This window comes from Erigeron canadensis, chromosome 3 (genome assembly GCF_010389155.1).
Source record: "Erigeron canadensis isolate Cc75 chromosome 3, C_canadensis_v1, whole genome shotgun sequence".
NCBI classification, from domain to species: domain Eukaryota; kingdom Viridiplantae; phylum Streptophyta; class Magnoliopsida; order Asterales; family Asteraceae; genus Erigeron; species Erigeron canadensis.
Genome location: NC_057763.1, coordinates 43,676,196 through 43,704,126, shown reverse-complemented (window position 1 = coordinate 43,704,126; position 27,931 = coordinate 43,676,196). Strand labels below are relative to the sequence as shown.

General features: G+C 33.2%; 4 protein-coding genes and 1 pseudogene across 5 annotated transcripts; 2 read left to right on the top strand and 3 right to left on the bottom strand.

Moving 5' to 3' along the window:
• Positions 1–191: 191 nt before the first annotated feature.
• LOC122593510 (protein FAR1-RELATED SEQUENCE 5-like) lies at positions 192–2,741 on the bottom strand. The gene is made up of 3 exons (XM_043765928.1): positions 2,612–2,741; positions 748–2,206; positions 192–646 (listed from the first exon to the last, which is right to left on the bottom strand). The coding sequence occupies exons 2-3, from the start codon at positions 2,201–2,203 to the stop codon at positions 354–356; spliced, it is 1,749 nt and encodes a 582-aa protein (XP_043621863.1). The 5' UTR covers positions 2,204–2,206; positions 2,612–2,741; the 3' UTR covers positions 192–353.
• A 1,476-nt stretch (positions 2,742–4,217) lies between these two features.
• Positions 4,218–5,898, top strand: LOC122594192 (B3 domain-containing protein Os04g0386900-like). 2 transcript variants are annotated; one of them, XM_043766661.1, is made up of 3 exons: positions 4,218–4,299; positions 4,768–4,938; positions 5,440–5,898. In XM_043766661.1, the coding sequence occupies exons 2-3, from the start codon at positions 4,768–4,770 to the stop codon at positions 5,749–5,751; spliced, it is 483 nt and encodes a 160-aa protein (XP_043622596.1). In that variant the 5' UTR covers positions 4,218–4,299; the 3' UTR covers positions 5,752–5,898. The 2 variants fall into 2 exon arrangements, with proteins under 2 accessions (XP_043622596.1, XP_043622595.1); XM_043766660.1 differs by lacking the exon at positions 4,218–4,299 and adding an exon at positions 4,321–4,491.
• Positions 5,899–6,070: 172 nt separating this feature from the next.
• On the bottom strand, positions 6,071–10,071 carry LOC122591282 (protein NUCLEAR FUSION DEFECTIVE 4-like). Its single transcript, XM_043763521.1, has 3 exons — positions 8,777–10,071; positions 7,556–8,456; positions 6,071–6,849 (listed from the first exon to the last, which is right to left on the bottom strand). The coding sequence occupies exons 1-3, from the start codon at positions 9,089–9,091 to the stop codon at positions 6,365–6,367; spliced, it is 1,701 nt and encodes a 566-aa protein (XP_043619456.1). The 5' UTR covers positions 9,092–10,071; the 3' UTR covers positions 6,071–6,364.
• Positions 10,072–10,159: 88 nt separating this feature from the next.
• Positions 10,160–13,382, bottom strand: LOC122591283. The gene is made up of 3 exons (XM_043763523.1): positions 13,028–13,382; positions 11,515–12,157; positions 10,160–11,036 (listed from the first exon to the last, which is right to left on the bottom strand). Exons 2-3 carry the CDS (start codon positions 12,102–12,104, stop codon positions 10,355–10,357), a joined length of 1,272 nt encoding a protein of 423 aa, XP_043619458.1. The 5' UTR covers positions 12,105–12,157; positions 13,028–13,382; the 3' UTR covers positions 10,160–10,354.
• Positions 13,383–23,946: 10,564 nt separating this feature from the next.
• On the top strand, positions 23,947–24,046 carry LOC122594707 (annotated as a pseudogene).
• The last annotated feature ends 3,885 nt before the right edge of the window (positions 24,047–27,931 follow it).

Here is a 27,931-nt window from a genome sequence, read left to right as displayed (position 1 = left end):
CAGATCACATACTCACAACATGATACCGAAAAACAGTAGCTAACAGCAGGAACTATTCACCAAAACTGGGCAATAATACAGAAAAAAAGCAATATATACAATTCGTATTATATTATGACAATTCACTTTAAACATCCCAACTTTGCACCCAAAAATAAACTACACACTTCAGATCAAATTCACAGCACATCTTTCAATCAAAAGAATCCATATTTCTTTCAGAAAATAACAACAGTTGTAGCTAAAAACATACATGGTTCTGATAAAATAACTACCACACTTGCTTTTAAAAAAATGCAAGATTCTACTCAAACTATACACAGCTTGCAATCAAAAGATCAACAACCTACTAGTCAGCTATATGCATCAGATTGGTTGATAAGTTTACTAATTGTCAAGATAGCATATTCTCTCTTGTTCTGGGGCCAGGATTGGTACTTCGAATACAGCTCATTAAGCAACTTTATAAATCCGTCATCGCCATCATTGTGTGAACCACATTCTGAATTTAGGGATAGTGTATCAACTCTCCAGTGAGGATGAATAAGCTCCAACGGAAGTGTACTTCCATGTGAATGTTTTATCTTGTGAGCACAGGGAAGGCCCATGGTTGCCATAAAATGACCAGTGCATGGAGTCGTTGAACCTAAAAAGACATATATATATATATATATATATACTGTAAGATTAAAGTAACTTCAAAGTTGCATGACATCATAAAAACATAAGTTGGAAAAATTTTACCACCTTCTGTTTTCTGATATTGCTTATATATCTCCTTGAGGGCAAATTCAGATACATAGGACTTAAGCTCTCCAAAAAGCGGTATATTGATCTCATGGGGAATTTGCATTTCGTTACTTGCAAGTTTCCATTTGATCATGCTAAATTCATGCTCAATTGCAAGACATATATTCTCTCTCACTCCTTGAAAATCACCTGTAGGACCTTCTAAATACATTATGAGTTTGGCATGAGCATCTTTGGCTCTTGAGGACGAACGATTACCAAAATGTAAGTGCTTTTCTGTCCAAGCACTAACAAACTTCTCCTTCCAGGGCAACCATATGTTCCTTATGTACTCAAATGCATCATCTTTATATAACAACTCAAACTCACCCCAATTTTTCTCAAAGGAAGATTCTGTTGTTGAACATACCACATTATTCCAACTCGAAATAAACATATCAAACTCTTCATCTTGCACAAAATACTTCTTGCAATTCGCCATCACGTCTTGTTCAATATGCCAAACACACAAAAGATTTGTCACTGTAGAAAATGCATGCTTTATGGCTTTCATTAATGCTACATCCATATTTGACATAATCAGAAAAGGATATATTTCTTGGCCAAGAATCTTCCTAAATGCACTTAATACCCAAATATAACTTTCTTCATCCTCCTTTTCCAAAAAAGCAAACCCAGAATAAAATGATGTATTGAAGCATGAGACTCCAATGATATCAAGAAAAGTCATATCATACTTATTGGTTTTGTAGGTGCAATCCATCACAAAGATATTTGGAAAGACTTTGGCCAATTTAACTGACAAGGGGTGCGCAATGAACAAATTGGTTATATGCCCTTTGGAATTACGTAATATATCATACGAAAAACCACTTTTTTCAAGCTCTTCAAATAAGGAACTAACCATTGACTTGTTTCGCAAATTATCCTTGCGTATTTTTGCTTTCAAGTTGTATATAGTTCTAGATACTGCAGGAAGATTTGGGGTTTGTTGGCGTAAAGTCGAAAGGATTTCTCTTGGAGGAATTCCAGCCAATGTCATATCTTTAACACTTTGTACGCTATCAGGTGGTAACCGACAAAATAATGGATGCTTAGACATATCGGTAGATGGTTCATGGTTATGTCTCAAGTCTTTAATCTTAAATACCCAAGGACCATGACTTCCCTTTTTACCTATAATTCTAAAGGGACAGTCAGTCAAACGGGATGTTCTGCTTTTCTTTTTCTTGTTATCTCCATTAGTTTGTATGTCTCGGGAGCAACCACTTCGGTCACATTGCAAAGTAACATGCTTGTCTTTTGTAGAATTACGAATAGATATCCCGTACCCTTTTTTATAATAAAAAGTCCTCACACTCTGTACTAGTTCATCGAACGATTCGAATTTGGAGCTAGCTAGAAAATCTATTTCATCTTGAACCATAGCACTAGATTTCATAATTGAGCTCATGATCTACTGGATATAGATACAACATTAAATTGACAAAACAAAAAAAAGATTTATTGTAAAAAGGAACCCAAAATGTACATCATAAAATCCGTTTTCGAAGTATAAAATCAGGTTTTACATTTTGCATCTTATTTTTTGCGTGCATAAAAAATGTGATGCTCACTGCGAACTTTTATTTATTTATTTACTATTTAAAAAGAAAAAAAAAAGTATGGTGCAACAACAATTAGAAAAGTAGCAATCTTGTTGTTTAACAGAAACCCAATTAAGATAACTTCAAGAATCTTGGAAATTAGAATAAAATATCAGACAAATGAACATTGTACAGGGGGTTGAATATAAATCTAGGGTTGGAAGAGAATGATATATGCATTTAGAAAGAAATATATATGAAAAATGATTTCTAACCTTTGTGTACTTAAACAAGTGGGGGCCGGTGGCGGTGGAAGAGAGGTGCCGACGCCCGACGGTGGAAGGGAATAGGATGGAGACGGCAGGGGGGAGAAAATAAAAATAAAAAGGGTAAAACGGTGGGATGGTAAATTACTACTCGAACGCTCGAAGTGAAAGATCCTAACTTGTTACATATAAATTTTTTTTTATGAAAAGCATTAATCTTTTTAAAGATTATCTAAACAATTCTTTTAAAATAGAGTTAATTGCATAAAACGTTCATATGGTTTACACAAATTCGTGGTTTGCATCCCTCTAATATCTAAAACTTTGAAATGTGAATTCTACTAATTATTTTATCTAATCTAATCTCATCTCTTGATCGTATCACATGTCATGATATTATAATTAAGAGAATTTTAGATTGATTAGTTACGAGATTAATCATTTCTCTTTTTTATATTTGATTATAATAAATAAACAAATGATATACGCCATATGAATTTAATGGTTGAAAAAATTTACATGTAAAAAATTTCATACATAAAATTAATTATGAGACGATCTTATATTTATCAGGCCCTTATATTAGCATATAACTTGAAAATTAAGTCGGATTTTAAAGGGTGTCTATCATATTTAGTTTTTATGTTAACAACCAAAAGATAATTAACATAATGCAATGATAGTGGTAGACAATAATGTAGTGATGATAGCGGTGTCTATTGGGGGATTGACAGTAATAACAAGTAACGAAGGTAATTGATGTAAAAGTTGTTAACATTTTTTTTAAAAGAAATAATGAAGTCTTTGTTACGAAGACCAAACCAAATTAGAGGCTTATTCCGCACCATTCATTTTTATTTATTTTCATGGAAACTAAATAGATTTCAAAGTGAAAACCATTCATATTTTTTTGTTTAACATACATTCATACATCATTGATTTTAAAATATGGGGAAACTTTTTTAAAATGATACTTATTGTAAATTACATTTTTCATTCTTCAAGTTGTCTATTTTTCAGTTTTGACTATTAAGGATGAAAAGACATTTTTGTCCTCACGTATTGTAATGTAGATGGGTTAAAAAAACCATTTAGTCAATAAATAAAAAATAAAAAGTTCACACATTTTATAGTTAAACCTATAATTTTTTTATTTAAAGACAATAATTATAAATCGTGTCAACTTAGGGGAACTAGTTTACTCAAAAGTGTAAACCCATTATAAGTGTAATCATCGACTCATCGTCACTTTTTTACTTTTTATGAAGTTGATTATGTCACTCCCAGTTTAATATTATATATAAAAATTTGAAAAAATTAAAAATAATGAGAGGTTTTTTCAAAACAACGAGTATGGTGCCCACGTAATGCGGTGACGGCGGTGGAGTTTAGTGATGTCGGTGATGGTATTATTGGTGGCGATGGCAAGTGGTGTAGGTTGATGTAATTGTGATGGTGAAATTTTTTTTGAAAATAAGAGTTAAAAATGTTAATTATTAAATTTAGAGTATAAATTATAATTTATTAAGGGCAAAATATAAAAGTGAAAGATAATTTTGGTAATTAAAAAATAGAATTACTTAAAATAAAAAAAAACATTTCCTCCAAAGAAAAGATAAAATAAAGATCCATGAAAAAATAACAGCGTACACTTTATAATTTCTTCAGAGGGGATTCATATAAGAAGCATAATTACGGTAAATTCCAACTCTGAATTATTCTTACTTTATTATCTACTGACGATGATGATTTTAGGTTTTACCTTACTTGTATCTTATTATTATTCGGTTTTGCTTATTGATATCCCTACTACAATGCGATCAAAAACTTAGAACTTTTTTTTACCCAAGTTGCTTGTATATGCTGGCTCATAATTATTTCAAACAACGGTTAGTTTTATGCATTAACACTTGTACTGTCATAGCACTAGGGAGGGCTATAATTGACCTTAGTTAATCAACATCTGAATCTACTAAGAAAATATATACAAGGGTTTTTTAGGTTGAATAATCCATATATGCTAAATTTCGCCGTCAAGTGCAGTCGTTTTTTAAATCTTGAACTACCGTTTTTTGGTCTGGATTTATATCTGTGAAGGGAAAATGCTGTAGAATTGCATATAGCATCTTTGAAATGACTAATTGTATGATATTATCAATTTATAGATGGATTTCCAAGCACAGAAACAATCCGCCAAAACTGGCGGTGGAGAAACTAGTTACCAGCCTAATTGTGAAGAAGAAGAAGAAGCAGCTGAATATTGGCCATTATCAGGTAGTAAACCATATTTTATTGTGGTTCTTCCCAATTCCAACCCCTTGAAGCCATTTCAAGTGGTAAGTTTCATGTCTGGAATCTACATTATATTTTTTAAGTGGTAAGTAAGTTTCAAGTGTCATTGAATTGATGAATACACATTGTAAACAACGCATAATTGGAAACTAAGCCGGCTTTAACCTAAGTTCGTCTAGATAGCAAGTGATCATCCAGGCTGATTAGTTATAAATGGGGTCACTTGGGGTTACATTTTGATCTCTGGCGGGTGGAATCAAGCCCTCACTAGTTTGATGGTTCGAATGGGTCAGAAGGGTAGAAACTCAGCCAAATTTTATATAAGCACTTAAATCGATTAGATCAAAAGGTAGAGTTTTGTTGGATTAAGTAAAATAATACTCAATGATGTTTGACACATTAATAGTTGAAGATTTTTTTTTTCTTTTTTAAATATAATGTGTGTTTGGCTAACCTGACCCAATGACCCATACTAAAGTACATGCTTTAACCTTTACCCGCTCTCTCCATTTTGCCACCTCTAATGTTATCTGATGCACTTGTAGCGCATCCCCCGAGAAGTGTCTGACAAGATTCCAACTACTACGGTCCTTGCTAAGATAGTATACCAGGGGAAGGAGTGGGACCTACCTTACCTTCCTGATAGGGATAAAAAAAAGTTTGCGACTCAAGCATGGGGAAAATTTGTGAGAGATATGGATCTTAAAGTTGGGGATGCATGTGTGTTTGAGTTGATGGAGATCATCTCTAAGGGTGCTGTTGTAAAGTTTAGAGTTCAGATCCTCAGAGATAATTTCCCATCTGAACTGGTAGAAAAAGCAGAAGGAAGTGAAAGCAATCCTATTGAAGTATTGTAGGATTCACCATTTAGTTTTATGTGTTTCTGAGTCATGAAGTTGTTGTTTTTGTTTATATGGGTAATGGGTTATGGTTCCATAATCATCTAGTTCTGTTGTAGTTTCGAATATATTGTTTGCTGAAATAGTTGATTTATGGTTAATTTAGATTACCTGTTCCCTTGGGACAATGTTGAGAAGTCATCTTTTCAGTATAATAAGTGTTCTATGACCGTGCGGAGTTTTGATATTTGCAAGCAGGTTCAAACAAGTTCTGAAGTTCGATCTCAAAATACACTACCTTAGCCTAAATCCAAATCGGTTTCTAAGCTTGATGAGCTTTCACAGTGCAACATTTTGTATTATGCATTTTACTACAATAAATTAACAGTTTGACTGGTAAAGTCAACATTGTTCACTGACGAGTGACGAAGAAATACATACATTAACACCCCAGAGATCTACCAAATGAGAAACTCATTTCTACTAATTCATCATCTACTGCTCTCCTGATGCACCTGTTAACATGTTTTCGAAGTTGAAGATCACTAATTTCTGCATATATATCACTCTTTCATTTACATGATCAACACAAGAAAAGTCAATAACAATCTCTTCTGGTAACCTTAAGTCCCTAACCTTCATCACAGAGTGTAATCTGTCTATTTTTTCTCTTATAAGATATTTCATAAGCTGGTTTTGTTCTTAGGAAAAGCAGAAAACTAGAAGCCAAGCCTATCAAAGAAATGCATCCCCATACGATAAATGTCTCGTCATAACAATCTTGACCAATGCAAACCGTTGATCCTTTTTCAGGATCGATCACTTTTGGGCTTCCAATGTGACGGTCATATATTAGAGCTGCAGTAACGCCATATAGTAATGATCCCAATGGGATGTTGGTTATGACAATGTTATGATTGATCCCGGAGCTTTCTGAACCAAAAAGCTCGGAAGTGATTGATATTGCTGTTGAAACTAAGAACCCAGAGCAGATCCCTATCAACCCCGTGGCTACACTCAAGACTGTCAAGTTGGAGGATAGAACCAGCATTAGAAAAGCAATAGGCATTGGCACGAGTGCAAGAGATAGCCTCCCTGTCCTTGTAGTATACATCTCTGCATACAATGATATTACTCATATAATCAGTGCTGAAAAACTTTTCTATAAAAGACTGAAGGAGTAACTACTATTGTTGAAATATAGCGATTTAAAAGGTCTTATGCAACTAATAATACAATGAGTACCACTACTGTACTGTACCAGCATCTTTTTAGTTCTATTTCTCCACGGTTAATGCATGTGCATAAATAGTAGTATTTGTAAAGCTTGTAAAAAGAGCCACACTTTAGAAACATAAATTTGGTTAAAAGAACCGATTCAGGTTAACCCTTGTTTCTGATGGCTCGATTCGATATAGTTTAAGATATCATCTAAAATGCAAACCATTTAGACAGGTAGATAGTAACCTGTAACCCTAAGTGTACTTCAGATGCCAAAACGGCAAAACCTCTTCAATATTTCTATTGCAAACTTTAGATTATTAGTGTAATAATTACATAGCTGATTAAATCACATTTAATACATTAAATATTACTCGTAACATTTAATAGAACTCGAGTAAAGAGATTTAAAAAAGAAGTGTTGAGAAATTGAACTGTGACAAATACTACCCATTTGACCCGTTACTCAACCAGCTCCCACTGACCATTTTGCTTCCTCCACTTCACCCTTATGAGCATGTACATCTCTGCACAAGTAGATGCCTTGTATACCCCAAAAAATCTGTGAAATCAATTTTTTTTAGTTAACATTAACACTTACTCGTAGAAGTCTGGTGGTAAAAGCAGGCAAGCATATCTGCAGCAGCCGAAAGAAGACGACCAAAAAATGAGCATGTAGAATAGATTGTGACGAGAGCTTTTGTCTCAGTAATGTACCCAAGTGATTGAGCAATCTGTCCTAGGTTATTACTGTAAACGAGTCCAATAGTACCCCCACAAAAATATGCAATATAGTAAAGCCAAAAATCAAAACGAGTCAGAAGATATGTAGCAGTATGTTCTTCACCAAGAAGACTTAATCGATCTATCTCAGTAATCATATCAAAAACCGAACAACCATGTACTTTCTTTTTGGACATAGGACTAAAACATTCTTCAAGACATGCTTCAGGAGAATTTTCATGCTCATTGAACTCGACCAAATTGTAACTCGGTCCTTCAATCCGGTGCCTTTCTGAAATATAAGCCCGGTGACCCGTTTTAAGCAGATAAACGATTTTTGGAAAAATGAATGGAAGAACTATCAACAACATTGCCACAACTAATAAATTTTGTGATTTTGGTTTTAAAAAGAAAAGATAGAGGCCTGTAATGGCTGCTAATATATACAGACAGATGAATATATGTGCGTCATCTTTGAGGACAGTTTCATTTATTTGATCGTCTTTTATAGAGCCGGGTTGTTGGAGAATTGGGCCTAGGGATGCAGTAGCTACGATGAAAGGGATAAGGGCGTTTAGAAGAAGGTAAGAGGTGCTTTTGTCATTCGGGCTAACTTTCGTGGCTATGAGGTTGTATAAAGCTGCTGTCACTCCATTGAAGCTAACACTTAGAGATACAGCAAGTGGCCAATTTCCTGGGAAGTTTTTGATGTTTAAAACGAAACAAACCGTGTTGAACCAAGGGATGCTGCCACCGGCTGATAAAGACAGAATAAACACCTAAAAGGATAAATATCGTGACAAAGGTTATAAACAGAATAAGATAAATGAGAATGCAACTTATTGTGCTCTACCTAAAACAAGCCATTCCCATAAACAACTGATCAATGTGGCAGTGTAGAACTAGATAAGTTGATAATTAACCCCCCAAATTCTAAAATTAATCAAAGAAACACACACACAAAAGCTAAAGTTAATCAGATTAGGGAATCATAATTATGTAGCAGTGTAGCACTAAATATTTAACCCCCCCAAAAGAAACCTAAAATGCAATTTGAACAAGCGAAAATTGGAGACCAATGTGAAATGAAAAAACTAACCATGAAGTAAGGTAAAGAGAATTGTTGCTGAATGAGAATCCATTGAAGACCGTAGCCAAATAAACCAAGGAATGCAGCCATGAAAAGAACAACCCACGTCGGAAAATACAACAAAAGAACCCCGGAACACCACCCGAACAGCTTACCGATATCTGAAGCCATTGCCATGTAATTTAGTTGCACCTGATTTATTTCTAGTGTTTTCTTCATTTGGGTGGAATAAGATGGAAAATCAAAATTTGTACCGGTAAATGCTTGTATCCATATCGCCGCCGACAATATCATCCATTTTCTACATTCGGAAGATACCTTCATAATAATCCTCCTATTTTCCGATGATCCTTTTCTTTTCCGGCAGACAAGTAGTCCAATGAAATAAATGTTTTTAATTAACGGTCTTTAATTTTTACGTCTGGTACTAAAATAATAATGATATGTAACAGCTTTTGTTCACTTTTAGTCCTTGATTAACTGAAAAGTTACAAATAGCTCTGAATCCTTCAATGAGATGATTACCAATTATGTAATCGTCCTTGTGGTCTACAATTTTCACATGAACCATCCCTCTAGAATTTTTTTTTTTGAAAGGTGAATTTCGTTTGAGAACTTCGCGATTCGACAACAGGAGGTTTAACATACGTTGTGTTAACCGGGTCCACGTTAGAGAGCTCACTCGAAGTAGAAATGCCTATTTCAAATACCCGATGGGGAAAAACCCCCTACTAATCCGTCCGAAGGCACGACGATCAATAAGGGTAAACCTTGCCTCCTCAGATTTGAACCTGAGTATACCCAAGCCAAGCCTATATCAATAAGGAGAAAACCCCCTATATATATTTCCCAAGTCTTGAACCCAAGATCTCTTACTTGTAAAGCATGTGCTCAACCACTTGAGCTAACTAGGAAGTACATTCCTCTAGAGTTAAAATATCACTATTATTCAATAAATATTAATATTAATATCTATCAATAAACTAAAACATAATATCTTTCATCAACACGTGGGGTAGTATTTAACGATACATGTCCCTTTAGTCTATAATCATAAATCCTGTTTAAATAGAAATGTTCAACCCCCGAGACCTCTTACGCAAACATAACTATTGGTCTATTGGAGTATCGGGCCACTGTGGTTACATGTGGTTACATGAATAACTAGTTTGATATGTTTTGATATTGTTTGCTCAAACTTTAAAAATTTAAAACTAGGTAAAGAACATTTGTTTATCAACAATCGAACTAAAAAATCATATCAAGGTCAGTGCAAATTTAGACTGTTATCAACAGTAGGGAGACCAAAAACGTTGAGGAGAAATCCATGATTCAGTAGGTCAAAAAAACATTTGCTATTAGTTCAAACTCAGCTAGCAGGAAATACTACTATTTGATGTAAAGAGCTTTTCAATAGTTTGCAACTTTAAATTAGTTCCTAAGAGAATAGTTTTTTCAAAGTAGAAACAAGTGATCGAAATCCTGTACAAATATGTCAGAGACATTACAGCAATCAGGAGAAGTAAAAGATAGTGAGCTTCGTTAGTCCAATCTAAAATAGATTTTAACTTTTAAGGCATGAACACGTCACCAAGAATGGCGGTTTCCCCTCCTAAGCCTTCTTCTAAATGGCTTGCAAGCCTCAATACTCAGATCAACTGCAACGGCTAGAGCCATAAAGATTGCAGCATCCTCCACGCAAGTTACATGTCTCATTGCTAGCTGAACCATAGGTTTCCCCCTTTTCCCTTCTCCTTGAACCCTGCAGCTCATAACAAACCCGCTTGCAGACGGGCTTAATCCAGCAAAGTCACCACTGCTTTGCGGGCTTGGGATATTAGAGTTAGAAGTAGCTTGACGGTCTGTATCTATAAAAAACTCACCGCCCCTTTCAGCATTTATGAGTATTTCAGACATTAGGAGCTCTCCACCATCTTGTCCGTCTGATAAAAGATGGAAACGAATGGAAATGGAGTCTTTAGTGCCACCACGTTCACGCCATGCCTCGAGTTTACCCCATGGGAGCCAGTTCTCAGGCCTGAAGGCATCAGGTCTGACGATTAACCATGAACCCGGGTTCGACCGGGCAACCCAATCACAGCCTGATGAAGGAACAAAAGGTGTGGTCATAAATGCAGCTGCCACAGCCGAACCTGATAAATCATGAATCTTCACTTTCCACCCTTTCCTTTCTCTTCGCTCTGTTTCTTGGTCTGAGCCATCAACTGAACTTGACCAATAATTGTTTAACGGGTCTACCTGCTGAACCCTGCTTAAATCATGACAAAATTTAAGGACTCGCTTAGAACAAACTATTAGAATCGGCAAAATGGGCAGGTTGGGTAATAGGTGAAAGTGGGTCTTTTAATGGGCCGGGTTGTGTTGGTCTAGAATGTTGTCCAAAATCAGAACAAAAGTTGAGAATTGGTTAAATAACCATGTTAGAAAGCATGTCAAATGGGTATCAGGTCAAAACAAAATTTCTGTAAACAGGGTGTTTTACGTTTGACCCAAAAAACATAATAGTATTTTTTATTATTTAAAGTATTGGTATTTCAGATATTCATATACAGAATTTATATTATTTCACTAACATATCTGTCCTTGGATAAATCGATTTAGGTAAATTTATGCATTAAAAATATACTTTGGGCGACTTTTGCCCTATTTGACCCATTTAGAAATACATAAACTTATAATGCATAAACCCATTCTAAAGAAAGTGGTATAAAAGAGCATTGCATCACCTGTCCTGACTAAACTTGCAACTGAAAATCGGCTGCTTAATGTTCCCTTGAATCTGCACAATCTGAGGACTCAGTTTCGTTTCATCTTCAAACTGAAAAACATATCTGGGGTCAGGATCTAATTTGACCCGTAAATGCAGCTCAGCAACATATTTTCTTGTCTCTTGTTTCATCTTCCCAATACCTATCCACCCACTGAAAAGAATAACTGGTTTACCTTCACCCCATTCGGGCCCAACATCCAATTTGAATGTCCCAACCTGCTGCCGCTTGACCCCAACTCCACAGTGTGACCCTTTACGACCCGTGAACACAACAATTTCTAAACATGCTTGGGAAGTATAGAAACACCCAGGTGTAAGTAATGCTTTCAAATCAGATTTTTCAAGGTAAAAACTTGAGGAAATGTTATGAGAATCTGGTGTAGCTTCAGGTGATGATAGGAGTGGAATTGACGCAATTTGAGCTGGGAAACCTCGAAGACGAATCTCACATGTACATGGAGAAGAGAAAGCATTGATTCCTGGTTTTTCAGGATACCTTAATCCAAGTGAACCTATTGACAATCTGATAAAAGCTTGGGGATCCATTGTTGTCACAAGTACTTCCCCATTAATTCCTTGACAAATTAAAAGTTCAAAACCTGTTGGCAACATGAATGGTGTAAGTTTTTCAAGAATCACAATTTTTAATTCTAGCTTGGGGCAATACTTTAGAATGTATAAAGTATAATAACAAAAGTTGACTTAATAAAGTGAACCTTTGTGTATCATGAAACAATACTCAACAATTTTAAGGTAACAGAAGTATATACTCAGGTCACAACTCACAAGGCCTACTATCAGAGTATCAGACTAGCCATCAGAGCATTACTTAAAGTTCAAGAAACAGTATCTACATTTGGGCATTTATAAGACTTAAAGAGAGTAACCCCCTGATCAAGTTTCTTTCTTTAATTGCAGCCACATAAACACATAATTAAAGCACATTTAACACTGATTTTGTTGTTTTATATTCTTATTATCTCAATAGCATTGTAACCAACAAAAATAGGTTATAATTTACTCAAAAAACAAAATAAAAAAGACTTTTTTTTTTTGGTCAAATATTAACAAGAAAACCCAGCAACTACTTCAAACACAATTGGTGTTAAGTCCAAAATCCAGAGTCCACCTTTCACCTTTGAACAAATTTTTGAAACTTTGACTTTCTTTAACTACACCTAACAATTGCACACACTTGATAAATTTCAAGAAAATTAACTCATTTTATTATGAGTAGTAAATAACAGCAAATTGAGTAACAAACATAACCAACAACAAAAGAATTTTGCTACTAAAATGTTATACATAATTAAAATAAATATCAACATAATATTTTATTTTATTCTATTAAGATAAGAAACATGGTGAGCAAAATTTCCAAAAGGAAAAGGAAAAAGAGAGCAATTATGGAAAAGATATAGTGATAAAACCCCCCTAAAAAAAGGAGGAATTTACTAAAAAGGACTAACCTTTACTATCTAAAATTCTTCAAAAAGTAAGAAGAAATAAAACAGAGCAGCTTTTTAAAGCAACCTGCAATTATACACCAATCCACACTCTAGATAATAACTCCATCTTCAAAGCATTATTAATACACACCCATCCACCCACACAGTTCTTGAAACACAATCCTTTTTATATATACAAAATAAAGATGAAATTTTTATGATGAAAAAATCAATCTTGAAATATGGGTATGATCAATAATTGAAGTAAACACCAAACCCACCAAGAAAGTCACGTAGACTATGCACAGATCACGAGTAACAACCCATATATAAAATACTATTTATAGGTGTGTATATTTGAAGTGTATGTATATATATATATATATAGTTTTTTGGATACGGATATATGTCTGGATGAATGTATCTATCTGTATGATAATTTTATATGTAATTTGTAAATGATAATAATCACTGAATGAACATGTGAGAGAGATAATAAAGGAAAAGAAAATGAATTTGTTTTTGGGATGAAACAAGACGGAGGAAGTGAGAAATTATTATCATATAATATAATTATCATATTAATTTTTTAAAGTTAAACACAAATTCTTAAGAAAATGAGAGAGGGAAGAAAGAGAAAGGATATGTTGTATGTATCTTGTTATAACTTACAAAGTGTATATATTTCTACTTTGGCCCCTCTATAATAAATATACTCTTTCCTAGTTATGTACTTATGTCTACATAATTTGATAAGATTTTTTTTTATATGAAGTATATTTCGATAATGTATAATTAATACTCCATTTAGTCCTATTAGAAGTGTCTTATTTAGAATATTCAAATTTTTAATTTTTTAAATTTTAACCTTAAATATATTATTTTATGTTATATGAAATTTGATGAAAATTATACCATTAAAATATACGTCTAAAACACAATCAATTCATATAACTTTCATCAAGTATTATTAAACATAAATAAAATTATTTAAAGTCAAAGTCGTAAATATTCGACTTTGAAAATTACAAACATGACACTTCTAGTGAGACAAAAGGATCATAAATAGACAAGTAGTTCTAAGACTAAGAGATTGAGACATTGGTCAATAGTTGAAGTTAAAAAAACATTTTTATTCTTTTTGTGTTTACGTGTCAGTATAATAAATAATAAACTATTACGAGTATATGAAAAATACATTTATATTATTTTGCATAATATTGATTGTTGTTGAAACCTGGATGACATATACGTGCTTCAGCATAACAAGAATGCTTCGATGATTTTTAGTAAATCGCTTTTGGTTTGTTCAAGACATTATTCCGTATTTCAAAAAATGTTTGGAAAGATAGGATGTTTACATATATTTTTTGTTTAAAATGAAAATTATTCAATTAGTCTATATTAACTTAACCAAATTTTTTTTGTAATTTTTTATTGTATACACATGCATACTCTTTTTATCAAGTAGATTATGCGCATTGTTTAGTCTGTTAATTAGGATAATTAATTGTGATTTGAGAAAAAACTTTGTTTCATTAATACAAGTATTTACCTTCCTTCGATGAAACAAGTAAAACGTCTAACAAATAAAAGTTTAAGGGTAACACTAAAGTATTGATAAAAGATGAGGGGGCTCGACTTGCGAAATAAATAAGCCTAGTGTACATAGTCGTGAATCGGGTACAGCTGTAAACAACGCATCAGCTGTTGACACCAAAAACAAATAGAAAAGAAAGAAAGAAAAAGAAAAACGAGAGAATCGTTTTCAGACACATGTGGCTCATCACATCACTCTAACCGTTTTTATTGCACTTCTAGTCTTCATATATATATAGAGAGAGAGATATATTTTGGAAGGCACTCTTGTAGTTCGTATACACTAATTGATAAATCTTATAAATAAATTTTTTTGTCTAAACCAAATATATATTATTGCACAATATATAATATGGGATTGATTAGCGTAAACCAACTTTTTTTTTTTAAGTAAAATACAACAAGTATTAAAGTAAAATAAATAACACATCATCTTTCTTTAAATCATTATAAAATTGATGTACGAAACTAGACGAAGCACAAATATAGATTGATGCATGATGATTTTTTAATTAAAAGATCCCTATTGTCATATTTGTTTTACTTTAATAATTACCTAAATACTATACATTATATGTTGAAAACGTAATCATACGGTACGACCGTTTTCTTTATCCGATCTAAAGGGGTTGTCACCAGATGTCCAGACACATATGAGAATGATATGGATTTGATGGACAGCGGTCCAAGAGATGATGACAGTTAGATATTGTACGGGTGTAGCCTTTAACTTTAAAGGTTACACCCTTAAAAATGGTTTTTTAATAGTTCTCATCCTTATTATTTTAATTATTACTGGATCACTTCATTGATTTGTAATTCGGTTTACTATGTGTATAAAAGTATCAAAATGGAAATGAAACTCAAACCCTACTTTTTTCGATGGGAAGGCATTGTATGGGTTTAATTTGTACAATTTTGTTATCAGTCTTAACAAACTAAACAATTTCTAGCAATTTTCATTGCGATTTTTTAAACCCAAATTCTTAAACCAAACACACCCTAATTTTTTTACTCCCTATCATTAATAGAAATCATAACTAGAGTCATGTTTCGATTCCTGCTTAGGGAAATGATTAGATCTGTCATAAGCAAAAAAAAATACTAAGTTCCACTACTTCTTTCGAGTAAACAATGTCTTGACATCCTCCGCTAGCTAATAGGAATAATTAAGTTTCTCAATACACATCATCATAAACTAGTCAACATCTCAAGTTTCTATATTATAAATATGCAAGTCTAGAAAATCAAATAAGTCCTCACTAAAGTTAATCTCAAGCAAGTTAATTGGTTTATTCAGATATAGTACAATTGTGTCATTCTTGTGAACCCAAGGTAAGATGGGCTTAATTGTGTGAGATCATCTTTGAAATATATAGTATAGTTAAAATATAAAGATATTCTTAATTATGTGTACCACCGTGATTTAACATACGTTGGATTATTAGGATTATTTACAATATTCACGTGAACGTAGATAATGAGGAAAAAAATATGAATGACATTATAGATCAGATGGACTTAGAGAAGTACCTTAAGGCACTACGTTTGACGTTGGTCCAGAAATTATCGCGATATAGATGCTACTCAAGCCGTGCTTCGCAAGTATATATCTACACACAATAAAAATGACACGTTGATCAGTATAATTAAACCAAAAATCAAATCGACTTTAGGGTGAAGTAAAGATGATATTTTTGCTGTCCCTTATCAAGCTAGGGTTTTGAGTTTTAATAAAATTACTTGCCTATCAAGTTATGATCATTCGACTTTAGGGCAAGGAAGACGTATCACGTGTGTTTCTCCTATTTTATAAAGTAGTAGTAGAGTCATGGGCCCCTTATTAAATAAGCCCAGCGATTAATTTGTGGGCAGATATAATTCGATTGATCATTTTGTCAAAAGTAAGCCCGGACTTCAAAGTTTAAATAATAATTATCTTACATTATTACTAATATATGCTCACACCGACACACAATACGACGGTGATGGTAGTACCAGAGCAATTTAGTGGTGGCGTCAACGAGTAGTAGAGGTGGCGCGGTTATAGTGGCGGTGTTGATATGATTATTAATGCAACAATAACTGATATACGTAAAACGAAATAATGTAGTTTAATGGTTGAGATCCATGTTATAATGTATTTCATTAATATTATTATACGTGTATTAGGGAGGGCTGTTTAGTTTTGTAAATAAAAAGGAGGGGCATAATAAGAAGATCTGATCACTTTTTTTTTTTAGAGAAAGTGAAAAGCTAGGAATCCCATTTATTAAATAATATAGGTATAATATTTGAAGAATTATTAGGCTACTAGTTATTTTCAACTTTTAAGTAATCGATTATAATAATGTGCTTAATTTGCATAATATGCATACTTTTTTAGCCTATGTTTAACCAAATCTATAATATAGTTAAAGATAAATTACATATACATTTTTATATTTATCTAAGTTTTTTTTTACATATAGTTTATGAAAGACATATATGTACGTCTTTTATTCAATATGTATGAAAGTGTCGGCGACTACTAGTGGTGATATTGGGGTTAACGACTTTGCTAGTTGTGGCGACCCGTGGTGGCGTCGACAAGTAATTTAAGTTATTGATATAAAGTTAATCGATGTAAAATGAGTAGTGTAGTTATTTTAGTAGTCGAAATATAAATTTCATATATTATCTCAATTATAATATGTTTGCGACATCACATAAGTATGTTGGGTAACAATAAGTCAGGGTTATTTTTGTCCTTATGCTTAAAGAAAGAAGGGACAATATGTATTATATGAGCTATTTACATGTTCGCGTAATCCGGTGGTGTGATGGTAGTAGTGGTAGCGGTGGTGATGGCGACGGGTGGTGACGGTAGTAGCAGTGTGGTTAGTAACGTAGAAGTAGTTTATGTAAAAAGAGGTTGTGTAGTTATTTTAAGGGTTGATAGATGTATGTTGTAAATAATTTCATTAATGTATCATAGGTATATCAGGTATAAACATTCAAATAATTAGTGAATAAAAAATATAAGTAATTTGGATAGATCAAATTTTTTTCTAAAATAATTAAGGAGAGTCAAATACTTTATAAGGTAGTATAGATATAAAATAATATAAAAATATCAAGTATAAAATATTGATACAAGAGAAAAGCTGTGAAATGGAACAAATTTGTATACGATCATTTCATAAGATAAAGACGTTGAAGTTTAACAATTTGAGAAATATAAAAATATTGAACGAAATATGAATCGTTTAACGAGTGTGTCATCATTTAGATCGATGATTATAATTTTAAAAAAAGTGTGTCTAGAGACATGCCCTTATTCTAATAGAGTAAGGCTATCTCCAATGGGGCGTCTTTAGGTTCCCTTGGATATTCTTTGACGTTGAAACTTGTCCAAAACTAAGGATTTTTTGAAAGATGCTTTTACCTAAGGGCATGCCCTTATTTGTCCTTACCTAATATATTTTTGTTTTTACTGGGAGGTAAAAGGGTATGTAAAGATATGTAAGGATATTTGTATGGTTGGAGATAGTTCTTGGTATTTAACCCAACTAGACATTTAATGCCCCTTATGTCTTTCAGCCAAATGTTGGTAACAGGTTCAAAACCTTTAAAAGCCATATTGGGAAGTCTTTGCCAACGAGGTAGAACATGATGGTTTTCTCTAGCATTTAGCTAGTTTCCTCAAGAACGGTAGTGGGACTTCCACCGCCAGTCATGCCTTCGGATTGACTGTGCTGGTGACGTGGTCGATCACTACCGGACGATGAAGAGGCATGCCGCTTAGTTCAATCACCACTGCTGTTCAAAAAAAAAATTATAGGATTTGAAGGATTTATAAGGATGCATAAGGATTTGTATGGATATGATGTGGCAGATCAAAGGCGCCTAAGGGTGTCCTTAGCATTAGAGATAGCCTAATATATAGATACAGTCACAAACGTTATGTACAGTCTTATACATGTCGGACATTTCTAGGCCAATTGGTCGTTCATAAACCCTTATACCTTATAGGCCTATTTAACAATGCATAATCTTAATGTTAATAAAAAGACCAATCAAAAGCAAAATTTGGTCAATGCGCGCTTAGCGCGCATAACTATTCCACATCAGATAAAATATGGAGAAATTATCACAAATCGTCCATGTATGCATTTTTATCACTAAGTGTCTCAGGCTTTTCCATTTCATTGCCAGACGTCTCTGCCACTAACAGTCGTCAAAAAAAACTCCGTTAAATCCCTCACATGTATGGCATGTGAGGGTATACTTGTCCAACCACTTTAATACAAAACCACGGGGACGACTTTCAACTTATTTATCACCCAAAAAATTGTTTTACCCCATAACAAAGTAACTAAGGTTTAAAGGATAAAACATACATATTATTATTATTTCATAGTTAATACACTATCATCAAAATCAATAAATAAATTATTAAAAAAAAATAGAGAGGTGTGTTCATGTGGGGAAGCCGCCTCAAAACACAAAAGTCTGAGACTTTTATGCATGGAAGTTTGGATGAGAAGGAGTCAAGAAGCAGCATTAGCAGCAGCTTCGTTCGACTTCAACTTCGTAAACACCATCAACTCTTGTACATTACAATAAATTAAATAAGAAACTTTTTACTTTCTTCAATTATAACCTGTTGTTCAACCCAACATAATATCTCTTTTAGTGTATTCCAATCGAATATTAAATCTCCTATTTCCTTAATTCTACCCATTGATCCCTTTCTTTGATATCAATTTTTTACTTTTGAAATCCATTACACCATCGAAAATAACCTCAAGCCATCACGTTATTCTATTCATCACAGCCACCACCATCACCCTTATCCCACCGTTCGCAAGTTCTGCACTCCATCAGACATCAGATCACCAGACCAAAACTCACCGCACTAGTAACGACTTCCAACAACACCACGACCCCGACGAGTATGGCGTACACCAAGATATGTCGTATTTTATATCCATTTTCCAAGGCTTAATTAGTTGTTTTTATATAGTTTAAGAGTCGTTTTCGTATATATTTGGTACGTTTATGGTATTTGTTAGTGTTTCACGGTGTTAACAGGTACTTAGGCATTAATATGGAGAAAACGATATTTCTGGAGTAAAATGAGTGCTTACGGACGTTTTACAAGGCACGAGACTGAAGATTGGAAGTTGGTCAAAGCAAGTCGAAGTTGGTTAGCGAAAGTCAACAGACACTGCGACGCATCATCGTACTGCGACGCAGTCTTATGTTTCGAGGAATAAACTGCTTCGCAGTGTTGTGAGACTGCGACGCAGTGGGATCAGACACAGCCAAGAGAAAGTCAATGATTGTCAAAGTCAAAGGAAGATTGCAACGCAGTGTGGCTCCGATTTTGAAATTATTTTTGGAAAATATAAATAGCTTGCAAAAACATTCATAAAACCCTAACATATACTTCCAGCCGATTTCTGGAGCTTTTGAAGCAGATTTTCGTCAGAATCATTCTCTTCGAAGAACTTCATTACGATTGAAGTATTTCCGTTACTCGTTTTTCATTCCTTGTATTCGGTAACGATGAATTCTTTTAATTTGATTTGGTATTCGTATTTTAATATGAGTGGTTAATCGCCTTTTCATCCATCTTGTGGAGTAAGACAACATGTAAGGATTGCACAATTTTTATAATTCAAGGTTGATTATATTTAACGTTACATCGTGATCTTAGTATATTATTCTTTATCATTTATCTTGAATTGGTTGGTAATTTATATGAGTCTTTAATGGTAATTATTGTTCGCATATATTTTTATTTCAATTGTTTGGGTACAAACGTGTAGGATCTATGACGGGTACGATAGATAACCATTCAAAGATAATATGAGTAAATGTGTTAACGGTTGGGTACAATCGGTAGATGTAATTGTTATCTTAATAACCAAAACCATTGTTGAATTAGCAAAGTTATAAAAAATGTCTTGGGGTACCAGTCTTTGTAATGGAACTAGTTTATATAAGAGAGTCAAAATCTTTCACTAACTTGACGGGTACGGGGTTGGTGCTTAATTTGAGTCTCGGTTATTTAATCAACTAAATTAAGTTTGAACTTCATTTCATATGCAATCCGAACATGTTGTTAAGCGAAATCAAGATGGGTGACCTTTAAATTATTGTTAATACAACAACTCCTATTTTCGATTAATCCTGAGGGATTACTAACTATTTTACTAACTATTTGCAACGTGATAATTCAGCACAAAACCCCCCATTTTTATTTGAACCATTTCATTTGAACAATTGCTTACAAAAGTCCTTGTGTTCGACCTCGGATTTACCGAATTTACTATATTACATGCGATCAAGTTCACTGCCTGTAAGTGTGTTGTAGTCAGTCTTTTCGTAATTCGTGTTTATAAATTTTAATACTCAATTTAACACATCACACCACCACCATCGAGAAGCTGACAACAAATATGTAATACATCTATTTTATTTTAATGTTTATTTGGTAGATGGGTGGATATGATTGTATGTATAAATATGAGTTGTTTGATAATAAAAATGATGATGATCGATAGATTTGGGTTTATATATATTGATTGAAGTTAGGAATTTGAAATCATTAGGGATTTGAAATCATTATTACTGGTTTTTTATGAGGAGGGTTTTTAAGGATGGGTCGGGTAAAATTTGGGGGAAATTGATCTAAGGGGAAAATGATTTTTAGGGTTTTTATAGAGAAATAGTCCCTGTGGTTGGTGTTCATTAAAACAGGACGATTTTACTCTCACGTGGCTAACACGTGAGGCGCTTAACGGCTAAAAAGAAACGGACGTTAGTGGCAGAGACGTCTAACAATAAAATGGAAAAACCCACGGACACTTGGTGATAAAAAAAAAGTCCAGGAACGAAAATATGAATCGAGCAAACCAGAAGAACGATTTGTGATAATTTCTCTAAAATATGGTTTTTGATTTGGTCAACCCAAAAATCAAAATTTACACACCAAGACTAGTCTAACCATCAATCTTTTTGGTCCTTACCATGTGAATGTTGCTTGCTTACTACTCGTTTGTCATCTCAATGCAATCAAAATTGATGTCCACAACAACGTGCGAGTGACACATCCTTATTGGTAATCGGGATTTCATGAGCTTTTATGTAGTAAACATGTACATCAATTGAAATTTTCATCTATGTAAGTCTGCTAGATGCATGTGACAATTTTTTCTCAAGTCAAATGTATGTTAACTCTGTTTTATTATTAGTAAAGTAACAGTGATATTAATAGGTCTTTGGTCTAATAATATGTACCGAAACATATAAATAAAAAAGGTGCGTTTTCAAATCTCGAAAAAGATGAAATTAAGTACCTCCGAAAATCATATAACGTATGAAAACTTAAAATTTTTATAAACTTATTATAACCGGTAGGAGTTTTTCTCAGTTTATCTATATTATTAATATATAAAAATTATAGTCACATGTTAAAAGTTAAGAAAAAATGGAACACACGAATTAACCAAACTACCTTTAATAAATTTCATCATTTGGAACTCTTAATATTAAATTACACCATCATCTCCATATTTATATTTATAATACTATATAAAAGAACAATCTTTTTTTAAAATCTCAATTAAGGAATTCAAGTACCTAAAATGATATAATTATAATACCCCTAATGAAATAATTTACACAATAAATTTCTTCATCCTTAAAATAACTACATTATCTCCTTTAACATCAATTACTTTTACGTACATTCACCACCATTGCCTCCCCCACCACCCATCACCGTCACCCATCGTGCCCCCGCCACCACCATCTCGCGCCACTATCACCATCTCCGCCGTAATAAACGGGCACAAGACTCGTATTATTCAATAAAGGTAACTTTTCAACTCAAATATATGAAGCTTAGTTAAGGATATCAAGTCAAAAAGTTATTTAGTGAAACATGAAGCTAAATCTTGACCATGACGAACATAAGGTGGTGAAATTATTATAACATGAGTAGTGATAAATTTACAACATATTTTAGTTATCTATCTTTATATATATATATATATATACACACCTCCTTATAAAGAGAGCTGAGATTAAGAGATTAAACATAATTTTTTCTTCCTAAAATACCCATAGTTAAACATAAAACTCTTATAAATCCTCCTTTTCCTTATTCTCTCTAATCATAACACACTCTCATCGACCTTTTATCACCCTCTGCTGTCGCTCTCCTTCCCCACCGCTTCCCTCGATCTCCACCACCGTCCTTCATCTTCACGCCGGCGCAACGCACAAACACAATGCTCGTCCGCATAAAATGTAGTATAAAACAGATATAGCTGAATCTTAATTATTGTAAATAGGGTATCATCCTAATTATATATAGTTTTATTTTATTTATAATTAAAGATCTCACACAGTAATCAATTGGGGATTTGATTTTTGAATACATCTCACGTAAAATTTAAATCTCTTATGTCAATGCTTATGTTCTACTCCATGCATCCGAATCAAACCAACACAAAAGAATTAGGACTCCGATTGTCATGCAATAAGATACTCCTTAACAATCTTTTAGAGTGCAAGGACATGCACCCAGCTAATTAAACTTTAGTTTTTGCTTTTATTTTATTACTGTATTAATTATAACAATATTTTTGGCTTCTAACTAATAACTAATAACAAATTTAAGGTTCATCATCTTATATCTTCAGTTACAATGTTATGTGATTTAATTTTTCTAGTTGATCATGAAATCGTTTGATGAAAAGTTAATAATGGGTCGATTTTTTTTCTTCTAATTATTCTTTTTGATTATTTAATTACTATATAAAATGCCTCTTCAGTTACGGAGTTATAATATTATGTGATTTTATTTTGCATGTGTTCATTTTGTAACAAGAAAAGACAACTATATTTAGAGCAAATTCTGGTTTATTTACTTACCTGGATGGGGTTTATGCAGTGCCGGCTTAAGCTTTTTCGAAGCCTTAATCAAGATCGATTTTGGGGGCCTAGCTCACTAGCATACTTTTTTCTTTTTTAATATTAAAATCATATTTACAATTTAATTAGCATTAATAGCAATAAAAATAAAAAAGAATCACAAAAGACGAGCGGTGAACCTAGTGGCACATACGCCACTAGTGAACCTGGTGGTGGTAGACATGCCGACATGGTGGTGCCTCAGCTAGTACGTAGTTTGTTGTGGATTATAGTCTATAGAATACTAATATCTAACCTACAAGTTCAAAGTTTAAATAAAATGTTAAGCCTAAAACATAAAAATTAGAGGCCTTTGTATTTTGGGGGCCTTAGGCCCATTCCTAACTTTTAACTATTGTAAAGCCGACAATGGGTCTATGGACGATCATCTAGGTCCATGGCCTAGGTTGGTGACCTCCATTGCACTTTGTAAGGTGCGCTTGCCTAAGGTTGGTTCAAGTGGTCAAGCCTTACGTCATAAAATTCTGGTTTGTTGTGTTCTTTTTCTACTCACTAAAAAGTAGTAATACGTATAAACTTAGGGAAATTTAGGTAAAACATACAATATCTATCTTAGGTTAGACAGGGAGGATTATGTAAAATTCAGGGGGCTATATATGTTTATCAAATTCAAAAGTTTAATTTGTAACTTTTTTTAAAGTAACAGTATCTAAGCTTAGGTAAAATCTGCAGTACAGATCATTTTTCCATAAAATTAATGGTGAACATACGAAAGTCTAATTCCAAAGCTAAAACTCGAACATAAGTGGTTACATGATCAATTTCCATTCGCCAACCGGACAAATTAAATAATTGAAGTCAATACAGAAGCTTTAGCTGTTTAAAGACTAACTTGTAGTTTTTTTTTTTAACTTTTTTTTATTTATCTTTAAAAAAAAATATCATATTAAGATCTTTACACAGTAGTATCTATAAAACAAAATATATAATCGTTTTGTATTATCGGCTAATAATCGCCACAAGGTATATGAGGGGCAAGAGTGTAAAGCCAAAGTCGGCAAATTGACAAGTTTGCTAGCCAATGGAAACATGCCACGTGGCTATAAAAAATTTTACCAAAATTTGACAAATTTGAAGGTATAGGAGATAAAAAGTTGTATACATGGATTTATAATATTTATTTTTGTTGACATCTGGCAATGTGACAATGCCTTTCCCCGTGTTCCTTATGTTCCCAACGTCTATTTCAATCGATCAAATGTAGCCGGTCCAACTTGCCGATGTAACTTGCCAAAACTTGTCGATACATGTGTTATATGCTTGCCAAAAAGCCGATGCTAAACGATCCACCTTGCCGACTACTCCCTTGTCCCTAAGTTTATTTTTTTTTATTATTTTTTTTTTTATATGCTTGTTTTCTAACGACGGGGCCGGGGTGTAATGGTTAAAAAACGGCAAATGCAAGTTGGCATGTGCATTTTGTCTCTCTCTTTACAAACTTTTATGATCATCATAAGGATCTTTACCAACTTTTATGATCATCATAAGGAATCAAATATTTTATGTGACAAATTTGTTTTGAAAGAGACAAAATAACAGAAAAAACGACGAACCGAAAGCTGGCTTTTATTCTATAACATACTGTAGCCATGTATGTTTGAGATGACCCGCCGACTAATTGCTAGCTTATTGGTGTATATGAATCGCACTTAGATATGGTCTATAGCTAGTCCTTGGAGATATATGGAAACAAATCAAGACACAATTAATTAATGGGTCCATTATCATCCAAGTGATCAGAGTCCCACCTGCTGGAACCGATAGATGTGCGGAAATCAGACTAGTAATACAGTAGTATGTGAATGTGAGTATATCCGTATTGATACATAATTGAGTATACCTTTACATTTTCCTTGTGTTATATGGTATATGTCGAAAAAATCCTTAATCTTGTACGGATATTTCACCCATGTCATTCTAAATGTCTTACTTTGGCCGTAAATTAATGGGATTAGTTTCTTCGAATGTAAGAAACTTTGAATGAATGTTTATAGTAGGAAATAACTAAAGTTGTGTGTATTGTATGTAAACAAATTTGAAATAATGTTTATTGTATGTAAAAATTTCGTTTCAACCAATTAAAATCTGACAAGTGGCACCTGTATATAGTTGCCACGTATATTTTCTTACATACAATAAACATTTTTTCAAGTTGCTTACATACAATACACATAACTTTAGCTTTTTCCTACTATAGACATTCGGCCAAAGATAGTTACATTACAAGAAACTAATTCCTAAATTAAATTATACAACTTGAACAGCATTTCACTTATATATATAGTTATATACCAACGGTCTAGCTAATTAAAGATAATATTCCAACCTAATAAAGGGTTCGATCCGTTGCTTGTCAAGCATGATTATTGTTGTCCCCTTGGCCTTGGCCCTTTGAAGTATTATTGTAATGGTGACCAAAAACTTATACAACCATTTCAAAAAGATCGTTAGCTAACTAGCTATGTATATCATAACACATATGTACCACACTGGTAATAATCATAATAATTAATTAAACCTAGACTCACAAGAACCCACATATATAATACCACCCCCACTATATATACACATAATTCTGATAAAAAATGAAAGTAATTAAAAAGACACTGGATGCCGGCCCACTTCCAGTGCCGTGGCTCTACCCAAGATGAGCCAAATAACCACGGCCAACCATATATGTTGTTCCCATAGTGGCCTGTGATGGATGACCACGTCGTAGACGTAGATATTTACGTTCATTACATACGGACACTTTTTCCGTCGGCACTAGAGGATATGGCCTGGGCCAGGCCACCTTCCGTTGATCATAAGAGAAAAAGGAAAAGGAGATTTTTTTAAAAAATAAAGATGTTATAACTTATGTTGGTTGTCTTTTGACTATATATCAAATATATATTGTAGCTAGCTAGAAGGATTTGTAATAACTAAATTTGATATTAATTAGATCGAGTAATTTTTCTTTTATATGTATATATATATATATATATATATGATTAAAAATGATGATACATAAAAATTGGTGAGATGGGTAGCACGTATATGAAGTGACCATACTCATTATCATATCCATGATGCATGGTTGAAGTAATTAAACACATTTCGCATACTATGAGTGAGGCATGTGATCGATCACATTATCGCTTTGTGTCTCGATCATCTTTTCACACGTACTTGATGTGAGAATACATACGTCGCTAATAAAGAGTTGTTGATCAAGATCGAACAGGCTAGCTAACTAGTCACTTTGTTATGACATTTAATTAGACCTCGATTCAACGATTAGGTTTGGATATGATAGATGCATGCAATTAATTGCCGATCACCCCGGCCGGCCAGCTACTCTAGACGGTATCTTATGAAGTCAAAACGTACACAATATATATATATATATAGCTAATTAACATGGAGCGAGGTACCCTCAAGAATTAAAAATCAGATAATGGCGATACATGAAACATGTGCCTTTCTATTTTGGCTAGCTATAAGTATCGACAAAATGAGTCACATGCATGAATTGAAGCTTTTCATTATTAATGTAACTGTTACATATATCATATGATGCAAAGTTGCAAACAGGACATTAATTAGTTCGCTACTTCTTTTCAATTTTTGGTCATTTTAACATCTTAATGCAAACTTGATAGAGTTGAATACATAATTACCTTTATTATAGTTTTACAGCATCTATATTTAAAACATGCAGTGGGTCACATATAATCTTCAATTTACACATGGAAACACTTGAACAAAGTTCTTTTTGTGGTCAAAATCACATAGTAATAGTAATACTACTATATAGTAGCATAATTAAATTAATTAAGGTAAAAGAACAAAGTTGCCAATGGCCATGTTCTCTTTCCCCAATCCACTCCTTTGGGATGGTGACCTGTTTTGGTTGTTTTTGGATTTCTTTTTTGTTTTCACAAAAAGTTTTTATCACATTCACATCTCCATCACATACTTTATGTTCAACTTTCATCCTATCGCAATCAGTTTTCTTTCCTGGTTTTTGATTTAGATAATGCAGTTAAATTAAAACTAAAAAACATAAGAAATAATAAATAATGAAAAGACTTGAAAGAAAAACAACAATTTAACTATTGCCTCTTGATGAGATAAGACTTAAAATACCAATTTTTTCATATGACAATAGAGACTTTGAGTTTATATTCATCTAGGCTTTGTCCTCAACTCAAACCCAAATTAAGCAGCACATTTGGAAATTTAATGTACAAATTAGTAAGACGAAGGATGTCGACATTAATTGTATGCTTTAATAATATCTATCATTTGGCTGGTACAACCTTTTGAGTGCGGATTCAGCTCTTGGAATGA